The sequence below is a fragment of the Ambystoma mexicanum genome, chromosome 4q, assembly GCF_040938575.1.
Source record: "Ambystoma mexicanum isolate Mex_15411 chromosome 4q, UKY_AmexF1_1, whole genome shotgun sequence".
Taxonomy (NCBI): domain Eukaryota; kingdom Metazoa; phylum Chordata; class Amphibia; order Caudata; family Ambystomatidae; genus Ambystoma; species Ambystoma mexicanum.
In genome coordinates this window covers 1,298,046,934-1,298,068,579 of record NC_090928.1, presented here as the reverse complement: position 1 = coordinate 1,298,068,579, position 21,646 = coordinate 1,298,046,934, and the positions used below count along the sequence as shown (strand labels likewise).

General features: G+C 44.0%; 1 protein-coding gene across 6 annotated transcripts in view; it reads right to left on the bottom strand.

Annotated features, from left to right (window-relative positions):
* Window positions 1-4,314: 4,314 nt before the first annotated feature.
* LOC138468396 (zinc finger protein 850-like) overlaps window positions 4,315-21,646 on the bottom strand; it is a 154,315-nt gene continuing 136,983 nt past the window's right edge. For 5 of the 6 annotated variants that reach the window (XM_069608941.1, XM_069608942.1, XM_069608940.1 and 2 more), the window contains one exon: window positions 4,315-11,633. In XM_069608941.1, coding sequence (XP_069465042.1) covers window positions 7,754-9,991 — 2,238 coding nt within the window. In that variant the 5' untranslated portion in view covers window positions 9,992-11,633 and the 3' untranslated portion in view covers window positions 4,315-7,753. Of the gene's footprint in view, window positions 11,634-17,647; window positions 18,230-21,646 lie in introns of those variants that run through there. The other variant, XR_011268254.1, reaches the window with a different exon arrangement.

Sequence of the window (21,646 nt, the reverse complement as noted above, 5' to 3'; positions counted from 1 at the left end):
AGGCGATGCTGGTTGGAGAGCGCTGCTGTTCTCAGTGCTGACGAAGAACCGTGGGGCTGGAGCGGTCCATGTAGAGGGAACCAGCTCGCTGACACGGAAGAAGGGAGCAGACTGAAAGAGGGAGTATGCTGCGAGAACGCTAGAAGTAAGCAGAGGCTTCTGGGCATTCGCAGGTACTCAAAGTCAGCCTCCATGCCACCGAAGCACAGAGGGACGCAAAGCGGATGCACGGAAGCCGCAGGGAGAAGCAGAGAAGTAGAGGAGGCGAGAAGGAGCAGAGCACAAGAGATCACCACTGCTTGCACCGAGAAAATCACTGAAGAGAAGAGGGGACACCGTAGAGTATTGGCAGCCCTGCCCAAAACAAACAAACGTGAATAGAAAATGTAAGAACAGTGTAAGTGTGCGCAGAGCCCACATGCAAAAAGTCCTGGAAGGAGAGCATACCAGGAAGATTAGAGGCCCGGAAGCAGAGTATACCAAGAAGGAGAGTATACCAGGCAGATTAAAGGTGCAAGAATATATATATGAAGATTGTAAGTGTGCGCAGAGCCCACATGAGAAAAGCCCCGGCAGGAGAGTACACCAGGCAGATGCAAGTTGCAAGCATGCTCATGTGAGAAAGCCCTGGCAAGAAAGCACACCAGGCATCATCAAGAAGAACAGTGTGTAATATGCAGTATCCGAGGAAGTCCTGATAAGGATACATCAGTTCTAGCAAAAGACTGAGGAAACATATTAATGAGGAGAGAAACCCTGATTTTCTAACATAATACAGACTAACAGCCAAGTTCTTTTGTATACCAGTTGTGTTGTTGATCGAGAGAAACTTAAACAACGGATATTCTTGAATATAAAACATAATGAAGAGAAATTCAGGGGAAGGGAATCGCCCTCTGGAACAAGGAACTCTACCCTCCTGGAACGTTTGTGAGTTACACATTTCTTTTCTTGAACATGTATAAACCACTCAAGGCCAACAACATTACCCTTTTCACCTTAAAGTTAATTTTGTCAGAATGTGAGGGCCAGAATAGTACTTTGGACACAAAGCGGTTCTCCTTTGGACATTCTGACATTGACAGACCCTTAGCTTTGGTTTTAGGTAGGGAAACACCTCTTAGAGCAGAACCAGAGAGGCAATTCCCAAGGCCTTTTTATTTTAATAAAGGTCTTTGACCAAAACCATGAATCCCTTGTGTCCAAGTCTCATTCCGGGCTCCTCACAGTACTGATTCTGTTTTCTGCACTGGTTACATATTTAAACACTGTTTTTGTTTACTGCGACTGAGTGCCTGGTGGTGCCGTTCCTGTTCGACCTTTTGCCCCATCGGTAGGTCAGGGAGTGTGCTAGTACTTCTCTCTGGCTGGTCCATGGGGAAAAAGGTTCTAGTGCACCCGGGACGCCATTTGTGATACATGATCAACTGCATAACAATGCAGATGCTGACCAGGCTTGGGCGTGGACATTATGTGAACTGATCTTCATTACTGTGACAGGGCCAGCAAACAGGCCCTGTCAAGAGGGGAGAGCCCACCACAACTCCTCAGGGATTCCTGAAAACAGGCAGTCCTATCCACAACCCTCTATACCTTTGAAAATGCAGCGCTCCCCACACCAGTGAACACCAGCTATGTCCCCAGGCCGCAGCAGCCCAGCAGCAGAGGACACCAGAGACACGCAGCAGCATACCAGGCATGGGCTACCGCAAGACAGCACAACACCGGACGGAGGATGTCAGAGAGGAGATGCGCGACACCCCTTGGAGGAAGGTAAGTGATTGGATAGGATAAGTAGCCAATCCTGGGAGGGTGTGAGTTTGAGGAGTTGTGTCTGAGTGTGCAAGTGTGGGTTAGGTGGGTGAGTACAGGAGGTGGTGGAGGACATCCAAGTGACCAGAGGAGGCGTGAGCAGGAGTGCAGGGAGAGTATTTGTGTGTGAGAGGAAAGAGTGTGAGTTGTAGAAGTAGATTGGGAGTAGGAATAGTAGAGTGGAGTAGTAGTAGGGCTGGTGTTAGTAGTAAAGGTAGCAAGTGGTGGGAGTAGTGGGTAACTAATATAAGTGGTACAGCGTTAGTCTGTTGTAGAGGGCTGAGCAGGGCACCATATACCTGGGTTCTGTAATAGTGAGTCGAGTGAACAGGGCCCCATATCCCTGAGGGTTGAACAGGTGCTAGTAGAGGGTGAGCTGGGCACCATATCCCTGAGTTCTGTAATAGTGAGTTGGGTGAACAGGACACCATATCCCTGGGGGTTGAACATGTAGAGGGTGAGCTGGGCACCATATCCCTGAGTTCTGTAATAGTGAGTTGGGTGAACAGGGCACCATATCCCTGAGGGTAGAACATGGGCTAGTAGATGGTGTGCAGGGCACCATATCCATGAGTGTCAGAGAAGTAAAGGAACTAGTAAAGGTAGTAGAGAGGCAAGGGTAGTATCAGAATAAGAACAGTAGTAGAGGTAGAGCGGGAAGAGCAACAGTGGGTGGGAGAGTAGGCGTAGATATTGGTGTAGACTGAAACTGAAGTTATAATTAGAGGAACAGTAAGAGACGGGGAAAGTAGAGTGAGATGAAGCTGGGAAAAGAATAACGGAGGTAGAAGGATAGTTGGAGATACAAGCAGTAGCAAGAATAGCAGTGGGAAAGTAAGTAAGATGGAAGGGTGGAGGTGGAAAGGCAGAGTGAGTGTCGAGGGACAGTGACATGGTCAGTGGAGAACAGTTTAAAAGATCAGTATAGCAAAGGGTTGGGAGTGAACGTGAGGCTGGGAGAAAGAATGCACCATTCCCTATTCCCTGAGAACTAACTGATGACAGAAGAGGAAACGTAGGAAGTTCCCTAAGGAGTCAGGTAGCCATCGCTTTGGGGCAAACCACTCAAGTGTATTGAGAGGAAAGACAGTTAAGGGTTACCAATTTGAGAGTTACTAACAACCCTGATCGAGACGACTGGGCTAGGGAGATGGGAACCAAGCCCAGGGCAGAAGGGAGGAAAAGGCTGACCCTAGGGCCAAATATCACCAGCCCATTAGGGCCTGAAGAAAACCAGCCCCTCTGACCAGCAAATGTTTTATTAAACACCCTTGAATTTTACTCTAGGAGTCAGCATGGTTATTTGTGGCGAGCCGCACCATCACATTACCTAATTCTCGTAATTTAGTTTAATTTGTGTAAACTAAGTATCGACTTAATAATGTGTATATATTATACTTTATTGATACGATGTTAGAAGGTATGGAATAAAGCACTGTTTTTGTATGAACTTTGGTCTGACTGTTTCTAACCTTTACATCTGAAAGTGATCATGGATAACGCTGCCACAACCAGGACGGAATCACGTTTGGTTAAGATGAATGTGTGCATTAGCAAATGGCTGCCGACAAGCATCCTATCGGATAGCAGGAATAATGGCTGACTCTGGCTGTATAAGCCTGAGTGCACTGCTCCAATGTGGTCTCTTGCAGTCGCCATTTACTTTTTCCCTCTCTGCAACCTCTCATTTCTCCTTACTGTCATTCTTTCCAGGTGGTGTGTATGTTTGTAGGGAGGCTTAGGTGCGCTGGCAGCTGGAGGTGGTCCTATGGATTTCCTAAGCGCCCTCAGTCTAATCCTAAACCTATGTCTGATCCGTACCACGCTGAGTTATAATGGATGGTACCATTGGGAATAATGTTGTGTACATTTGCAACACACATTATAAGGTGTTAGACATTTACTGTAACTGTTGCATCATCAGGGTCCTGTTGCCTCAAAGAAAACAAATCACAGAAATACAACTGGTAGAAAATGTTTCCTTTAAATGTATTTTAAAAGAAAAACAGTGTCTGACCAAACGAAAGAATGAACAGCGACCTATCAGGCAATGTACATATATAGAGATTATCCAAACATTCAATTAAACAAATGAGAGAAAAAAAGGAAAAACTGTTCATTATGACGAGACCCGCACACAAGAATAATTGGCCTGCATGAGGAAATCTCCCCCAACCCTCCCCCCACCCCCCGATCATTATAAATGGTAGGCCTAAGGCAAGAGAAAAAAAGGGCAGTGCCAATAGGGTAATCTGGGTGGGCTGGCTGACAGGACATTTAAAAAAGAACACAACTTAAGTGCCTAAATCAGAAATCAGTAGAAGAAAATAAGTGTACAAGTAAAATATACAAATAAAAAAGTTCACAATCACACTCATTCCAACGGAAATCCTACATGAGGAGCCTAACTCAGAAATCAGAAATGACTAATTGAAACAAGTGATGCACTCCTGTTCCAGGAAGTGGTTTGCTCTTGAGCAAAGTCAAGCAAAAGAAACAGATACAAACATTCAAATGGAGGCACTGGTAGGAAATGTGTTTATTTAATATTATTACATAGTGACAGATAGTGGCTGAATTTCAGTATCACTTTCATCAGCATTCAACTAAGCTTAATTTAGACATTTCTCAAATGAACTGTGATCTGATTTCTGAATCACTGAAGCTTTTCCCACATTCAGGGCACATATGAGATTTCTCACCAGTATGTGTCGTCAGATGCATAAGTGGTCCATTTCCATTGAATATTTTCCCACATTCAGAACACAGGTGAGTGTTCCCACTTGTATGTTTCCCCTGGTGTGAATAAGAACTCTTTTTATACTGAACCTTTTCCCATATTGGCAAATAAACCTTGTGCTTACTATTCCTTCTTTATATTAATATTGAACCGCTATGGCAATTTGCTGAAAACACTTTATCATTTTATCCAGAAAGTACACTATTGGATAGCCACATGTGCAGGAAATATATTTAATCAGAGCACATTAAACCTTTCTATTCAATTTGCTGCTCTTACACTATTTACAAAAAAGGTACTTTTTGAAAGACAAGTATATATTACACAGTGAAAAACCTTTAACAACTTCAGCTTTCTCATCACACCAACAAAGTCCTTGTAAAATAGTGCTTAAACAGTTTTGTAATGTGTACTCCATGAAGCCAATCTGATAACATCAAGTGCACTAATAACGAGAGAATCGTATCAGACTGTTTGCAAGATGCTGATTGGAGCAGGAGACTAGAGGTGAAAGATTTTCCCCAAAGGAGCAAATGTTGCAGAGTTCAATGGATTCCAGACAAGGTTTCTCTGAAATATAGAGAAGTGTTTTACATCCACCGCAGAACTGGAGATTCCAGGTTTATGAAATGCGCAGTGCACGGTTTACCCCTGCAATGAACATTGATTTTCACAATTTTCTTCAATCACATTAAGCAGTGCTCCAGATAACTTTCAGAAAGTGTAGGATTTCACTTCTATTTTTGAAATTGCAGGTATAAAAAGACGTGTGCACTTAATAATTCATGACAACGAAACAATACATTTCACCTTAGAGTTCTTCACTTTAGCCAGTCTTAATTGTATCATTTCTTTCTCTGAAATAGCGTGGATGGCACCACTGATCTGAACACGTCTGTGAAGTGTGGGGGTGAAGGTAGTGGGGAGGCTATATTTCTGTTTGATATTTGTTAGATGAGAGGCTCATTTTTTTAGGTGGGTGATATCTGTTTTTGCAGAGTGCAAATGGTCAGTAAATTGTATATCTGTAGAGGTGGGATTATAATTTCCATTCTTTCTTTTTTTCTAGGGTGCTTGTTCACCCCAATGAGATGGAAATGAAAACATAAGCAAACCCGGCAAAACACAGCAAGGCACATAAGAAGAGATGGGTCTTCAGCAAGAGGACGATATGAGTTGAAGTTTGGAGAATATAAAAGTGGACGTTGCATAAAAACACATGAGTACAAAAAGACATCATTAAAAAGAATGAGATCATAGCCAGCTGATGGCAATAAATCAGCAATATGCTAACATTTCAGAATCCTCAGAGGAGGGCGGCAACGTTTGGTGGAAACTGTGGAAACTGAACATGTTTAGTTGCATAAGAAAGGCAGCCAAGACGAATGACATGACAGCAGTTCAGCGCGGAACAGGTTAGAGTTGTAACCAGTGATGGCAGAGTCAGCGGCATAAGAAAAGGACTCTTTGCAACATCATAACACAGAAAACACAGCTGCCAACAATAGGGTTTAGTGAAGGCAAAGTGAGAGCACACCGTCAAATCTGACAGCCAGACAGGCAGTGTGGGCATATAGAGCAGAGGGGGAAGGAGATGATGTTTTGTCACAGTTCAATTTTAGCCAATGTGAGCGAAATCCTCTGGTTAATGGCCAACAGCTGTGGAAATGTAGCCCCACCAGGCCACAAGGCCTTCTGGGGCCTCGGGCCGCAATACCTTCAACTCTCTCTTCCCAAATATCTTCCTTCTCGAGATATTCGCTCATCCTCCTCCAACTCCCTCAGGGTCAGTCGCTTCTCCAAGCAACGAGTTGGCGGTAGATCTCTAGCTTCGGCTGGGGCCTCCCTCTGGAACAGCCTCCCTGCCTCCCTGAAACTTGAGGAGAACCATCTCCAGTTCCGGAAGCACCTCAAAACCTTCCTCTTTGCTTCTGCCTTCTCTCCCCCTCTCCCCTGTTGAATTCCTGGCAGAAACTGCACTGGTTACCTGGCCACCCTTTCTGATTTCAGGCCCAGGCCCTGCCAATTGCCCAACTGCACTGCCTCCCTGGCAACCCCTGTACCTGGGGACTGTTTTCTGTATCCCTACAGTCCCCCTACCAGCACTTATGTCTGCTCTTACCTTACACTTGCCACCATCTGGCCGTTTTATTATCTTATTATTCTACTATCCCATGTACTGCACTCCCCCCCTACATTCCCCCATGCACTTTTCCCTTTCCCCCTTCCCATGCACTTGCGCGATCTGAATGACACCTAGCCTAGTAAAATCGCTGTCTGTCTTCCCCATGTTTCCCCTCCCTTGCCTCGTCGCGCCTCGAAACACTTGTGTATAGGCGCGTTATAAATGCCATATCCTATCATGTCATATCATACCAATACGGAAAAGTGAAACAGGATCTGTAAGTCATTGGCATAGAAGTAGAATCTGAAGATGTACGATTGAATGAGCCTTGCAATGGTAGAACATGTTATTAAAAAGAATAGGTTACCAGAATAAGTCCTGGGGCATGCCACCTCCTTTGGGCAGGTGCTTTGAACTCAATGGGGCCTCTAAATGGCATTTGCTGGATCAGCCAGGAAGGACATCAACTCTGATGCCTGCCTCTCGGATTATGCTGAAGGATCAAATGTGTCAGAGATATCCATAAGGACAGTAAAGTTTTTCCGGCATTCGCTGCACTGATGAGGTTTGCCTCATGTATGCATTCTCTGGCACCAAGTCACTAATGTTTTAGTGCAGGGTGGCTTCTTGGTACTAGATTGGTAGTATGATTTTCTGGGGTAGTTGACAAGAGTATAGGTTTATTAATTTAAAAGTCATGTCTTTAGCATCTTCACACTTTTCAGTGCTCATTAATTTTCTAAAGGCCCTCAGTCAGAGTTTCATAAGATGGTTACATTACCATAGAGGGCAACCTCTCCCATTCTAACATTCCTGGAGGGATGCATTTCAAACACCAGTGCCTCCAGAAACTGTAACCATTCATTTGAATCGTAGGCTGATACGATACAAAGGGATTTAGTTCCCAATGAAAACTGAAGCTTCCACAGTCAGTCTCATGTATTTATTTAAACAACTCCTGCACTATTTTATTTTAACCATGGAAAGTACAGCTGAGGTTTTGCACCTGTATGTGTTCTCCAATGGTAAATATGAGTGATACGGGGGAAAGTTTGGTTGGTTGCGACATCTTAAGGTTATTCACCTGTATGTGTTCTCATGTGAACCTTAAGAGGAAAAGACTGATTGAAGCTTTTCCCACATTCAGTGCACTGATAAGGTTTCTCACCTGTATGTGTTCTTAGGTGAATTTTAAGGGACCCCTTTTCACTGAAGCATTTCCCACATACGGTACACAGATGAGGTTTCTCACCTGTATGTGTTCTCTGGTGGTGAAAAAGATGCCCCTTACGAATGAATCCTTTCCCACATTCAGTGCACAGATGAGGTTTCTCACCTGTATGTGTTCTCAGGTGAATAGTAAGATTTCCCTTCAGACTGAAGCTTTTCCCACATTCAGTGCACAGATGAGGTTTCTCACCTGTATGTGTTCTCAGGTGCTTAATAAATGTTCCCTTCTCACTGAAGCTTTTCCCACATTCAGTGCATGAATGAGGTTTTTCACCTGTATGTGTACTATGATGGTAAGTAAGGTTATTCTTCACATGGAAACCTTTGCCACATTCAGTGCACTGATAAGGTTTCTCGCCTGTATGTGTTCTCAGGTGAATCTTAAGGGAGCCCTTCTCACTAAAGGTTTTCCCACATTCAGTACACAGATGAGGTTTCTCACCTGTATGTGTTCTCAGGTGCATAGTAAGATTCCCCTTCAGACTGAAGCCTTTCCCACATTCAGTGCATAGATGAGGCTTCTCACCTGTATGTGTCCTCAGGTGCCTCATAAGAGATGCATTCTCACAGAAGCTTTTCTCACATTCAGCGCAGGGATAAGGTTTCTCCCCTGTATGTGTGGTCAGGTGTGTAGTAAGACGTTTCTTCCTACTGAAGCGTTTCCCACAGATAGTGCACAGATGAGGTTTCTCACCTGTATGTGTTCTCTGGTGTAGAGTAAGATTACTCTTCACACTGAATCCTTTCCCACATTCAGCGCACAGATGTGGTTTCTCACCTGTGTGTGTTCTCAGGTGCATAATAAGATGCCCCTTCGTCCAGAAGCTTTTCCCACATTCAGTGCACACATGACATTTTTCACCTGTATGTGTTCTCAGGTGTATAGTAAGATGAACTTTCATCATGAAGCTTTTCCCACATGCAGTGCACAGATAAGGTTTCTCACCTGAATGTACTCTCAGGTGCATAATAAGATGCCCCTTCACCCTGAAGCTTTTCCCGCATTCGGTGCACACATGGGATTTCTCACCTGTATGTGTTCTCTGGTGGTAACTAAGACTATACTTTGCTTGGAAGCTTTCCCCACATTCAGTGCAGTGATAAGGTTTCTCACCTGTATGTGTTCTCAGGTGAATAATAAGATTTCCTTTCCTACAGTAGCTTTTCCCACATTCAGTGCAAAGATGAGCTTTCTCACCTGTATGCTTTAGTTGGTGGTTAATAAGACTTTCCTTGCAAAAGAAGGGTGCCCCACACTCAGTACATGGATAAGGTTTCTCACCAGTATGTGTTCTCAGGTGCATAGTAAGATTTCCATTCCTACTGAAGCTTTTCCCACATTCAGTGCACTGATAAGGTTTTTCACCTGTATGTGTTCTCAGGTGCATAGTAAGACTTTCCAGCTTACTGAATCTTTTCCCACATTCAGTGCACATATTAGGTTTCACACCTGTATGCGTAGTCAGATGAGTCTTAAGAGAAGCCTTTCGAATGAAGCTTTTCCCACATTCTGTGCACTGATGAGGTTTCTCACCTGTATGTTTACTCTGGTGGTGAGCAAGCTGTTCCTTTCGAATGAATCTTTTCCCGCAGTCAGTGCACTGATGAGGTTTCTCACCTGTATGCGTTCTCAGGTGAGGAATAAGATTTGACTTCCAAGCAAAATTCTTCCCACATTCAGGGCACTCATAATGTTTCTCACCTGTGTGTTTTCTCAGGTGACTCTTAAGTACCCATTTTTGACTAAAGCTTTTCCCACATTCAGTGCACAGATGAGGTTTCTCACCTGTATGCTTTCTGAGGTGAAGATTAAGATACCCCCTTTGACTAAAGCTTTTCCCACATTCAGGGCACAGATGAGGATTCTCACCTGTATGTTTTTGCAGGTGGTGAATAAGACTTGGCTTCCAAGCGAACTTTACCCCACATTCAGTGCATTCATAAGGTTTCTCACCTGCATGTTTTCTCAGGTGAATCTTAAGATACCCCTTTTGACTGAAGCTTTTCCCACATTCAGGGCACATATGAGATTTCTCACCGGTATGTGTCATCAGATGCATAAGTGGTCCCTTTCCATTGAACATTTTCCCACATTCAGAACACAGGTGAGTGTTTCCACTTGTACGTTTCCTCTGGTGTGAATAAGAACTCTTTTTATACTGAACCTTTTCCCATATAACGCACAGGGCAATCAGAGGACAAGGAGCAGAATTCCTACAAAAGAAAATAATCTACAAACCAAAGAGGCCCCTCCGATCCAGCAATGAAATCCGCCTGGAACTAAAACCATACCTTAAGAAAGTATGTGGAGGCACCTCCTTCTACCACTTAGCTGCAAATACCCAGAACAACGTCCCAAAAGAGATCAAACACCGAAGATCACCACAAATTCAGGGAATTACTAAAAACCTGGCTCTTCAAGACCACAGACTCAACCGGAAAATCGAAAGAACAGAGAAAAAGGATGACGGAACGGGAAAGGACACTAACATCCCTAGAAACGACAGGGAAGCTCCCGCAATGCCGGACTGGTGACACCGGATTGACTAAAACACAGGTGACACCCATCGAGACGAAGTCAACTATCCCAGCCAACACCATCTCGACTCCACCTCATTTGCCACCATGCACCAAAATACCAACTGTATTGCAGAGACACTGGCAATCACCACTAGCTGAGTGATGGACATTTGCAGGTGCACTGGCAACAAGAGCAGGAAAGGAGGACAGGAGGGGTTGTGATGGAGGCTGGTTGAGGTGGGGGCCAGATGTGATAGGGACTTTAGTGCAAGATGGGCACAGATTAGGACAGAGGAGCATCAGGAGAGACTTTGCAAGCCCAGCACCTCAATTCAGGATAGAGATGCCAGCTAACCAATTCTACTAGCAATTTCCATCTCTGCACACACCTTTCAAACTCCAAACCAAACACAACCACAAACCTACAGCACAACAAACCGCACAAACTTCACTACACTGCAACAACAAAACAAAAACACACATAGACCTCCTCAACAGTACACGACGACTACCGGCTGCAAACACCCCAGGCCAAGCCAACGGACCCACCGGGCTGTGGCCGTCAACAGTACATCACTGTTCTCTTGCACTTTTCCTGCTTCCTCCCACTAACTCACCCTCCCTGCCTCTTTCGCCAGGGGACCACTCCGGTGGTGATAGTGCGCGGTGCAAATGTCCTTTAACATTAACATATTCATTGTATTGATGAAGTTTCTCATCTGTACATCTTCTTTGCAGCCGAGCAAGACTTCTTCCTACGGACGGCTTTCACACGTTCAGTGCACAGATAATTTTGGCCCACTTGTATTCACTGGCGATTTACAAAATCCCTTAAACTAACTTCATAGTCAAAATATATATGAAATGCAACATGTGTTTGTTCATGCACAGGCTAACCGATACGCTTTTCTGACAGAAAATAATCTGTGTTCTTATGATCAGTCTACCAGCCTATATATTTATTTTATCTATGTTGTAGGATGTTGGATGTTACCATGAACCTGATTGGCTGAAATCCCTGATGTATTCAGAGAGCTTCTCCAATCCCAGTTCTTTGTTACGTTGAAAAGCCAACTTGTTCCTAAACATGTATCCTTTAAAGATGTGTAGATAGTGCATATTCTCTCAATGAAGCATTGCACTGTATTAGTTCATCAGAGAAATTAAAAGAAATACCGTTGTTGCATTTTTCTGGGCATCATTCACCTATAGAGTCAAAAGAAGATTTGCATTAATAATGAATACATGTTCAAGATCGCAGACATGCTATTAGACAGGCAGACTGGTTTGCTGTGCTAGTGTGCGTGCGAGTTGCTTACTTTAATAAAGTAACTGATATGACGTTAAACTCCATCTATTGGATACAGGTATCTCAAAGAATCTGAAAGGATGGTAAGGGGTAACGTTCTAATAATTACAAATAATGCAACAGTGACAGAGCAGCAGACGTGGCAGAAAGCTGGAATATGGTTTTCTGTTTAGAGTTACTTGCTTTTAGTATCCAAGAATGTGTTATGGAGTAAGACATATTCATGTGAAGAAAAGACATTTTATATGGATACATTACTCATCAGACTTTTCATTTGCACTTATGTTTTACCATCATATTTATTCAGCAGGGCCTCAATATATGTTTCACACTAAGTCAGTAGTAAGTCACCACTTGACATACATCATCTGACCAGCCTAGTAGGCCATCAGTGATTATATTTGGGCAGATATATAGAGTTCCTGTAGTGCAAATATACAAATGTATATGATATGATATGGCATTTGTAAAGTGCATATACACAAGTGTTTCAAGGTGCGACGAGGCAAGGAAGGGGGAACAGAGGGAGGACAGAGACAATGATCTTACTAGACCAAGTGACATTGAGATTGTGCAAGTGCAGGGGAGTGGAAAAGTGCCAAGGGAAAGGGGAGGGGGCAGTGCCGTACAAGGGATCAAAACAATAACAAGAAGTGCGGCCAGCAGGTGGCAGGTGCAAGGGTAAGTGCAGACAGCAGGTGTCCAAAAGTGCAGGTAAGGGGACTGTAGGGTTACAGATACAGAGCCAAGTGCAAGGGTTGGCGGGAGGTAGTGCGGGTGTGCAACTGGGCGGGCAGGGACCTGAACCCGAAATCAGAGGGTAGCCAGATGACCAGTGCAGTATCAGACAGGAAATCAGCAGGGGAGAGGACGAGAGAAGGCAAAAGCAAAGAGGAAGGTCTTGAGGTGCTTCCGGAACCAAAGATGGTTCTCCTCAAGTTTTACAGAGGCAGTGAGGCTGCTCCAGAGGGAGGCCCCAGCAAAAGAAAGAGATATACCACCAGGTTGTTGCTTGGAGAAGTGACTGACCCTGAGGGAGCTGGAGGTGGAGGAGTGAAGAGCTCGAGTAGGAAGATATTTACAAAGAGAGAGTTGGAGGTATTGAGGACCCAGGCCCAAAAAGGCCTTGTGGACAATGCAGAGAGTCTTGCAGTTTATCCTTGCAGCCACTGGGAGTCAATGCAGAGGTTTCAGTGCTGGAGAGACATGATCCTTGGGCTTGAAGCCAAGGATAAGTCTCCCAGTCCGGTTCTATATGAGTTGCAGAGGGCAGAGAGTAGAAGCAGGCAGATTTAGAAAGAGGTTGCTGCAGTAGTCCAGCCTAGAGAGAACCACAGCTCTAGAGACGGTGCGCTTCTGAGGGAAGAAGAGGAAAGGAGGAATACCTCTTAGGAGGTGCAGTTGGTAGTTTGACTTCTTAGAGACGCCAGATATGTGAGGAGAAAAGGATAGTGTGGAGTCGAAGATGACCCCGAGTTTCTTAGCCTCCTAGGTGGGAGCAGGAAGAGGGTCAAGGGAGGATGGCCAGAGAGTGACAGGAAAGGAGGGTGCAGCTGTGCCGATGAGGAGAATCTCTATCTTACTGGCATTAAGGCAGAAATTGTTGGCAAGACACCACTCCTGGATAGCAGACAGACAGTCAGAGATGAACGAAAAAGAAGAGGTGGCAGAGGGAAGCCTGAAAACAAGCTGAGTGTACTCCGCATTGCATTGAAAGCTGGAGCAGAGAGCTGCAATGCAGTGGGCAAGAGGTGCCAGGTATTGGTTGAACAGCCAGGGAGAGAGGTTAGACCCCTAGGGAACACCAGAGGTACAGAGTGAGATAGAGGAAAGGAAGGACCCCAGTTGGACCTGGGAGACTCGATCAGAAAGGAACAAGGTCAGCCAGGGCCTGATCAGTGATACACAGGTTATCACAGAGACGACTGAGCAGGATGGCATGGTCCACCATGTCAAAGGCAGAAGAGAGATTGAGTAAGATGAGGACAGAGGGGATATTAGAATCAAGGTTAGAGAGCAGGACTTCACAGATGTTCAGGAGAGCAGTTTCCATGTTTCTGGCTGCTCTGAAGCCAGACTGATGGTCATGGAGACAACCAACAGATTCAGTGTGTAGATTAAGCTGGGAGATGGTCAGTTTTTCCAGGAGTTTGACAAGGAAAGGAGCAATAGAGATTGTGCGATAGTCAGCCAGGCAGGAGGGGACAGCTGAAGTTTTCTTGAGAAGATGGTGCACAAGAGAGTGCTTCAGGGGGAGGGGAAGGCTGCAGCGGCAAAGGAGTGGTTGCAGAAATTGGCCAAGGCAGGGGCGAGGGTGTCAATGTGGTCCTTGTTGGTTTTGGAAGAGCAGGGAAGAACCTGTTTTGACAAGACTTTCATAGATCGGACTAGCCTAGAAACCTCATCAGGGGAGAATGGAGGAAAGGAAGAGAAAGAGGGAGGAGAGGTGGCTACAGGGGGTCTGGAGGTAGAGGAGCGAGTAGCAGGAGGAGAAGACAAGAGGGTGGACAGGATGGGGGTCCTGGGTTTTAGAGATTAACTGAGAAGCCAGGGCCATATAGAGGACCTTGAAGGGTACAGTAGAGGTAGAGACTGCAGCAGGATCAGCCAGATCATTGCAGAATTTCAAGAGTTTGGCCGAGTTGTTAGATGCCGCAGAGACGCGGGCTTGGATGTGAGCTCTCTTCTTAGTGCAGACAGAGAGCCAGTATTGCCTCTGGAGCAGGCAGCAGAACTTCTGAAAAGGCAAAGACTGAACTGAGATTTAAAGCAAAAAGCAAAAGTGTGTTGTCAGTTTAAGAATGATGCCGGACATGATGGCAGGGCCAAACCTTGAGTTGCCACTGCAAACGCAATCTCTCGAAGGATTGCAGGAAAGCAGGAGCTCAGGTAAGAGACTACAATAATCAGATATTTGGCTAGGAGGCCAAGACTTTAGGAGTCGTGCCTCACTATAATTCCATCTCCCTACCTAACATTTTGCAAATGCACTATTGCTAAATACCTGGTAGTTGCTTGGCCAAGAGAGTCTGCTTTTATTGCCCTGTTGAAAATATTTATGTGTAGTTTTCAGGATAATGCTTTAATTTTTATTGGTAAGCAGCTGGTGCCACTGGTGTAATGGGGGCCCCTATAAGCCCTGAGGTGCTGCGGGTTCCATGCTGCCCATGCCCAGAGGGGGGCCAGTGGCAGAGGCGGGCCCCTCAGGTGGGCTTGCAGGGGTGGGCCCACATTTTGGGTTGCGCCACTGGCTGGTGCAATTGGATCTAGTACTTGCTAGTTTCCCATTACACAATCCCAGTCGCTTCTCCATGGGGAGTTCTAATTTTGAGAGTTGGACCCTATGTTCAGCCTCAGAAAGCCTCTTTGACTCTGGTGACCATGCACTCGTTAAACCACCCTCCCACCCGACTGCTTTCATCACATACTAAGTAACCATTGGGTGTGAATCCCTTTAAATGGGAATACGAAAGTTGGGACCAACCAATAGGTGATTGATTGAATTCCCCACCCTTGGCCAGTAAGAGAATTTAAGAGACTCTTTCTTATAGACCTTCCTGGTAGGCACTTGTGTACAGACGCGTTATAAATGATTGATCATATCACTCCTCCATGTTTCTATACGTGTTAAACATGAGAACAAAGTATTTTGGGCTGTGTAGTCTGTGCTACCCTCCAATTGGAATGATGCATATGAATATGAATGGTAATCCCAGAGGAACTATCAAAAAAAACTAAAAAGGCTTTTAATGAAGGGTATCCTTTCCCTGGATAGGGATCAAAAAGTTGGCTTACGCAGACATCCAAGATTAGTAGCCAAAACTATATTGATGGTGCGTCACCACCTGACCAACCAGCATTATATCGATCAGGGTTACCCAACTCATACATTCACATGGAATACACGAGGGTGAAATTCAATTTGGTTGACACCTTGGAGGTTTTTGGGGCTAGGTGTCTAATTATGAGAGTGGAGCGTAAGTGCAGAATGTGTGGGAGGGGGGAGCTTGAGACTGCCAAACACTTACTACGCTATTGTGGGACCTTCATCAAGCAGGAGTCAATAGCCTGAGAGCAGCTAATAGGGGAACCCCATTAAATAGTGAGGTGATGGTATTTGGAGCCTTTACTTGAGGGGTAATACTATTCTGCTCATTTACCATCTAACTATCCTTTGGATTTTGATCAGGAAGATTATAAACACGCCTTTCAATGAGTAGCTCCCAGGGGGACAGGATACTCTTTGGAGATCTCAAAGGAGTAATGTGATGCATTCACTCCTGGGGGCAGTTAGGTAAAAGGGGGGGGATGTCATTTGATAACCTTACTGCCTTATAAAGCTGTTTCTTCATTTACGTAATGAAGGCATTGGACCAAAAGTATTTTGAAGTCTTGATATATAATGGTTAATTGTATTTAAATGTTTATAAAAAGTCATTGTTATGGCTGAATTATAATATATATATATATATATATATATATATATATATATATTACATGGCCACGGTAGTGGCCATGTAGTTATGGTTAAGTTGCTGTTTCCATAGGAAGAGCACTTTTTGGGTGGCTTATAACTTTGCTCTCCCTGGACGGATCCTCACTAAACTTTGAAAAAAAAGTAGTTGGGTCACTCTGAATTTTTTTGCAAAGTTTGGTGAGGATTCGTCCAGGGGGGGAAAAGTTATAGGGGGGGTCCCAAAACTTTTTTTTTCCCCATAGACTGAATGGGACAAAACTTTGCACACGGCTACAGCCCGAACCGCTGGACGGATTTACACCAAATTTGCGGCAGGAGCGGCGGCCTGGTCCCAAAAGCGTGCTTATGTACATTTTGTGTAAATCTGTCCAGTAGTTCTTTTAAAAATGACCAAAATGTAAGGCAAAAAAATTTGTGATATCTGCGTTCGCTTCGCGGACGGACTTCCCTGTTCTCTCCGCGGACAGCACCCCGATTGGCCCATGGCCTTGCGTCATGTCCGCGGACATGCGACGTGTTCGCTGATTGGACGGCGAGGGGCATGGAGCGCGTCAGATTTTCTGTGGCGCCCGCCATCTTGTATTTGCAGTCGACCGCGTACAGCGCAGTGAAACGTGGATAAAAAATTGTATTTAGTGCCGTGTGTCGGTGTGTAAGAGTGTTTGGGAAGGGTGGGGGAGTATGAGATAGGTTCAATGTTTTTTTTTTTATGTGCTAGACGTTTTTGTTGCGTTCGATTTGTCCGCGGAGAACACGGCTGTTCTGATATTTTGTAAATAAACTAAATGGTGGGGTGTTTAGAGGACGGAGTATGTGTCATTTTTGTTCGCAAGGAAGGTAAAAATGAGCTATGAACACTCGCGGTGTACTTAATTGTTCGTAAATACACAAACTGGGGGTGTCCTCAGGACGCTGTCCGTATTGTAATCTGTCTAGTTGAATGTGTTCTAAGAACACTCGCAGTGTCCCGAAATGGTTGCAATTACACAAAATGGGGGTGTTCTGAGAACGTTGTTTGTATTGTTCGTTGTCAGGGTGAAAGTGTTTTAAGAGCACTCCTTTTGTCCGCTAATAGTACAATTTCCTAGGGGCGTCAACCGACTTTTTGCCCTCTAAAGAAACGATAAATCCGGCTGTTGTGCACCGATATTATGTGATAATCCTATGACTGGCGCTATTGACCTGGCTGACTTGCTTTTGCGACATTAAATCATATCTCCCGCCCCTAAGCCTGATTTTATCAAAGCATTCATATTCCCCGCCTCTCTCCGTGACGTTACAGGGTGCGTAATGAAACGCGCCCAGTCGTCTCCAGTACTACGCGACTTTACACAGAACACGGAAGACAACACACATTATGTCACAACACAGCGCGCCACAATTCGGAATATGAAACTGTGATTTAAAAGCAAACAGCAAGATTGTAAATGTTGTAAAGTACATTTATTTGACATCAAATATTTAGAGAATATTCAGCAATTTGCATTTGTCTTTGTTGTCGATCCGCAAAAGTTCATGTTGAGACACGCGATGTTCCTTTGCGGTACAGAGAGTGTTAGATCAGCTTACAACTCAGTGCGCCACAATTCGGAATATGAAACTGTGGTTTAAAAATAAACAGCAGGATTGTACATTTGGTAAAGTACATTTATTTCACATGAAATGTTTGGTGAATATTCAGCGATTTGCTATTGTCTCTGTTGTCGATCAGCAAAAGTTTATTTGGAGCCACGCGTTGTTTCTTTGCGGTAGATAGGCTGTTGGTTTATGATAAAAGCAGTAAATGGTCGCTCTGATAATCGTAAGGTTGCTCCAACAACGAGCCATTAGACCACCCTATTGGTTGGTATGTTGTTTGTAGTCGCTAGTACTGCGTAAGGGCATATTGGTCCTTGGCGATTGTCCCATAAAATGGTGAGGGTCATGAAGTTGCATATTTAGACCTGCACCTGGCAGTTGAAGACCCCATCCGCTGGAGTCTGTAAATCGTGACATAGGCAAAATGGAGCCACATACCTGTTTTAAAAAACATAAATTAGTCTCACCAGCCGATCTTCATTAAAAATCATCATTTTATTTATTAGGGCGTGAAAATATTTGCTATCGAAGATAGTGCAACAGAGTATGTTAATAATAAAATAATAATATTTTTCCATTCATATAGCGCTAAGAACCGTGAGGTATCTAAGCGGTGCTTATTATTAACCACGGTGTGTGGTGCTCATTTATCAACCACGGAAGGATGAAAGGCTGAGTTTGGCCTTGCCGGGATTCAAACTTGCGTTACCAAGCTGTGCACGGATGTCAAAGCGAGCGCTGTACTCGCTGTGCCACTTGACAGGCTACAGTGAAGTGGCACAGCGAGTAGAGCGCTTGACCGCCTATAGACCGGTTAAATTATTTCTATTAACCCACCCTGTGTCGTCTGCCTTTTTCAGAGCCCTCAAAACGACAGGGGATCAATTCGGCGGTGATAGTGCGCGGTAGAAAACATTATGCCACTTTCAACGAACAAGTTCAACTTGAGCGGTCTTTAATGCTACGCTATTGTAATTATATTTGGTATAAAGTAATCTAAAGGGTTACTTACAGTACAATTGCAATTTCCATTGTCTACGAGTGGTGCAGTCCCAAAATACGACTCCGCGTGTGCCAACGATCTTTCGCATAGTGATATAATATATAAAAGTGGTTTCGTTCCAGAAATTTCATCTTTATCTTCTCTTAAGTTTTAGCAACACTCCTTCAAGAGAAGTCTTTCATCACAATCTCTGTCTGTCAAGGTCAAAACACAATACAACCTTATAGTCCGCTTCGTGAGCCTCTCCGGGGCCGGAGAAAAAAATGGAAGCAGCTGACCTTCACTGTGAACGAGCATAAATTCTTACTTTGCAACATTCTGTGTAAAGCCATCTGTAGAAGTTGGTTTTTGCACGCCATGTTTGTATATTGTTTGCGTGATATTAAAAAAAGTTTGTTTAAAGGACGTTATGGTTCTAAGTACAGCCGAAAGACCCCTGAAAATCGCAAGTTATGGTAAGCTTTGAAAAATAACTGGCGCCACCACCGTGCACTGCTAAGAGTAACACCCAGGACATCAAAGATGACATCACAAATGTCATTGATGAAATCACTGATGATATCACGTGTGTATGTACTTTTCATGAAATTTGTGTACTAGGGATTTTTATTATAATGTTTCGAAAAAAGTGTCAAGGATATTGCAATAAATATCATACCGTTATTAGTGCTTTGAACGATGCATTGATATAAATAGCATTGTATTATGGGATTCTATCTAGTATACTGAGCTACTAATGGAGAAACATAGCATTGTGTGCAGAGTACAAGATGAAAGTATAATATGTGTAATGTTAATATGTTGAATAATGAAATAATAATTGTCCTGAAATGTTCGAAAAATCACAAAATGGGGTTGTTCTGAGGACGTTATTCGTATTGTGTGATTGCTTAGCTGTATGCAATGAGGGAATGGCACAGAGAGTAAAGTGGACGCCGTCCGCGGACACCGCGGCTGTTCGTGGACAGGGCGTGCTACATCCGGGTTTTTCCAGGAAATCCAACATGGAAAGAAGACTGTACAGATCAGCCAATCAGATGTCGAGGTTGTGGATTTGTGTTGGAAGAGACTGTGTGTGGTGAAGATGGCAGAAGTGGAGAAAGTCAGGATGTTGGTGCTCGGAGATATGTTTGTGCATGGTTTACAGCAGTACGCTGAATGCAGGCATGTTGCAAAGAACTTTGATGTGAAAGGAGTGGAGGTGGTGTGGAGCAGTGTGCCTGATTGCAATGTACAGGGAATTGTACAGGTTTGTGAGGATGTGGCCATGATGAACAGTCCGCATGTGGTAGTTTTGCACTATGGTGCTTTCCATTTGGGCAACGTCAGTGCCCCTACTTTGTTGGCTGATTTGGAACACTTGGTTCAAGCAGTAATGAAGATCCTCCCAAATGCAAAAGTAATTTTTTCTGGATTACTACCTAGGGCAATATGGGACAATAGTTCAGTTTTTTGTCCTCAGCAAAATATTGCTAGGTGTGTCATCAACCGAGGCATGTGTGCCTTCATGCTTAGAGCTGGTATGTTCTTCTGTAACAATGAGAATATTGATGCCAGTAATGCTGTTAATTTTAAAGAAGATGGCATTTCTTTATCTTTTACGGGAAATGCCTTTCTATTTTGGAATGTAAGGGTTGCTTTGGAGAAGGTTATGTGAAGATTTTAGGAGTAAAGTAAGAAAAAAAAACAAGAAAAAAAATACAAAATAACAGGTGTCTGTCAAGCATCTGTAAAAAAAAAAAACACGGCTCTTTTCAGAGCCAACTTCAAAGGGGAAATGGGGCACACTATTTAAATTTACATTCACCATGCTCAGATTTTCGATGTGTCCGCGGACATGGCGGTAGTCCGCGGACATGAAAATCACTACGAGGGGGTTAGTATGTTCTATGTTACATGTATATGAAGTCAGGGATATTATGGTTAAGTTGTGCTACTAAAAACCTATGAAATTCAGTGAAAAAACTTTGTTAAAGGGACGTTATGGTTAAGTTGCGCTACTAAAAACCTATGAAATTCAGTGAAAAAACTTTGTTAAAGGGACGTTATGGCTCAAAGTAAAACCGAAAAACCCCTGAAATTCGGCAGTTATGGTAACATAAGCAACCATAACTCGCGCCACCGTGCACTGCTAACACTAACACCCAGGACATCAAAGATGACATCACAAATGTCATTGATGACATCACTGATGACATCACATGGCTGGCTCTCCCTTTTTATCCTTTACTGACATATCGAAGCCACATAGTTTTCTTCAGTAACAGTCAGGAAGTAAAAATTGAAAAGGTACTATATTTGTAGACTTAGGGTCCAGTCACATCATATGAAACATATACATAGCGGAAGATACAGGCTTGAAAGAGAGCAATCCTTTCTGTGCATGAAGATAATCATTATGGTTATCAGCACTTTCTCATAGTTTTATTTTTATTACTCTACTTTCCCTCTATATGCTCATATTTGTATACATTATACTCACTCTCCATAGAGTGAATGGGAAAATAATGTTGCTTGCGCCTACAGCCCAAACCGCTGTACGGATTTCCACCAAATTTGGACCAGGAGCAGCGGCTTGGTCCCGAAAGCGTGCTTTTGCAAATTTGGTGAAAATCCGCCCAGTAGTTTTTTTTAAAATGACCAAAAAGTAGGTAAAAAAAAATTAGTGATATCTGTGTTCGGTTTGCGGACACACTTCCCTTTTCGCTCCGCGGAAAGTGTCCTGATTGGCCAATCGTCTTACGTGATGTTCGCGGACATGCAAAGTGTTCGCTGATTGGACGGCGTGGAGCGTGAAGCGCGTCAGATTTTTCGGTAGCGCCCGCCATCTTGGATTCGCGGACGTCCCCGGA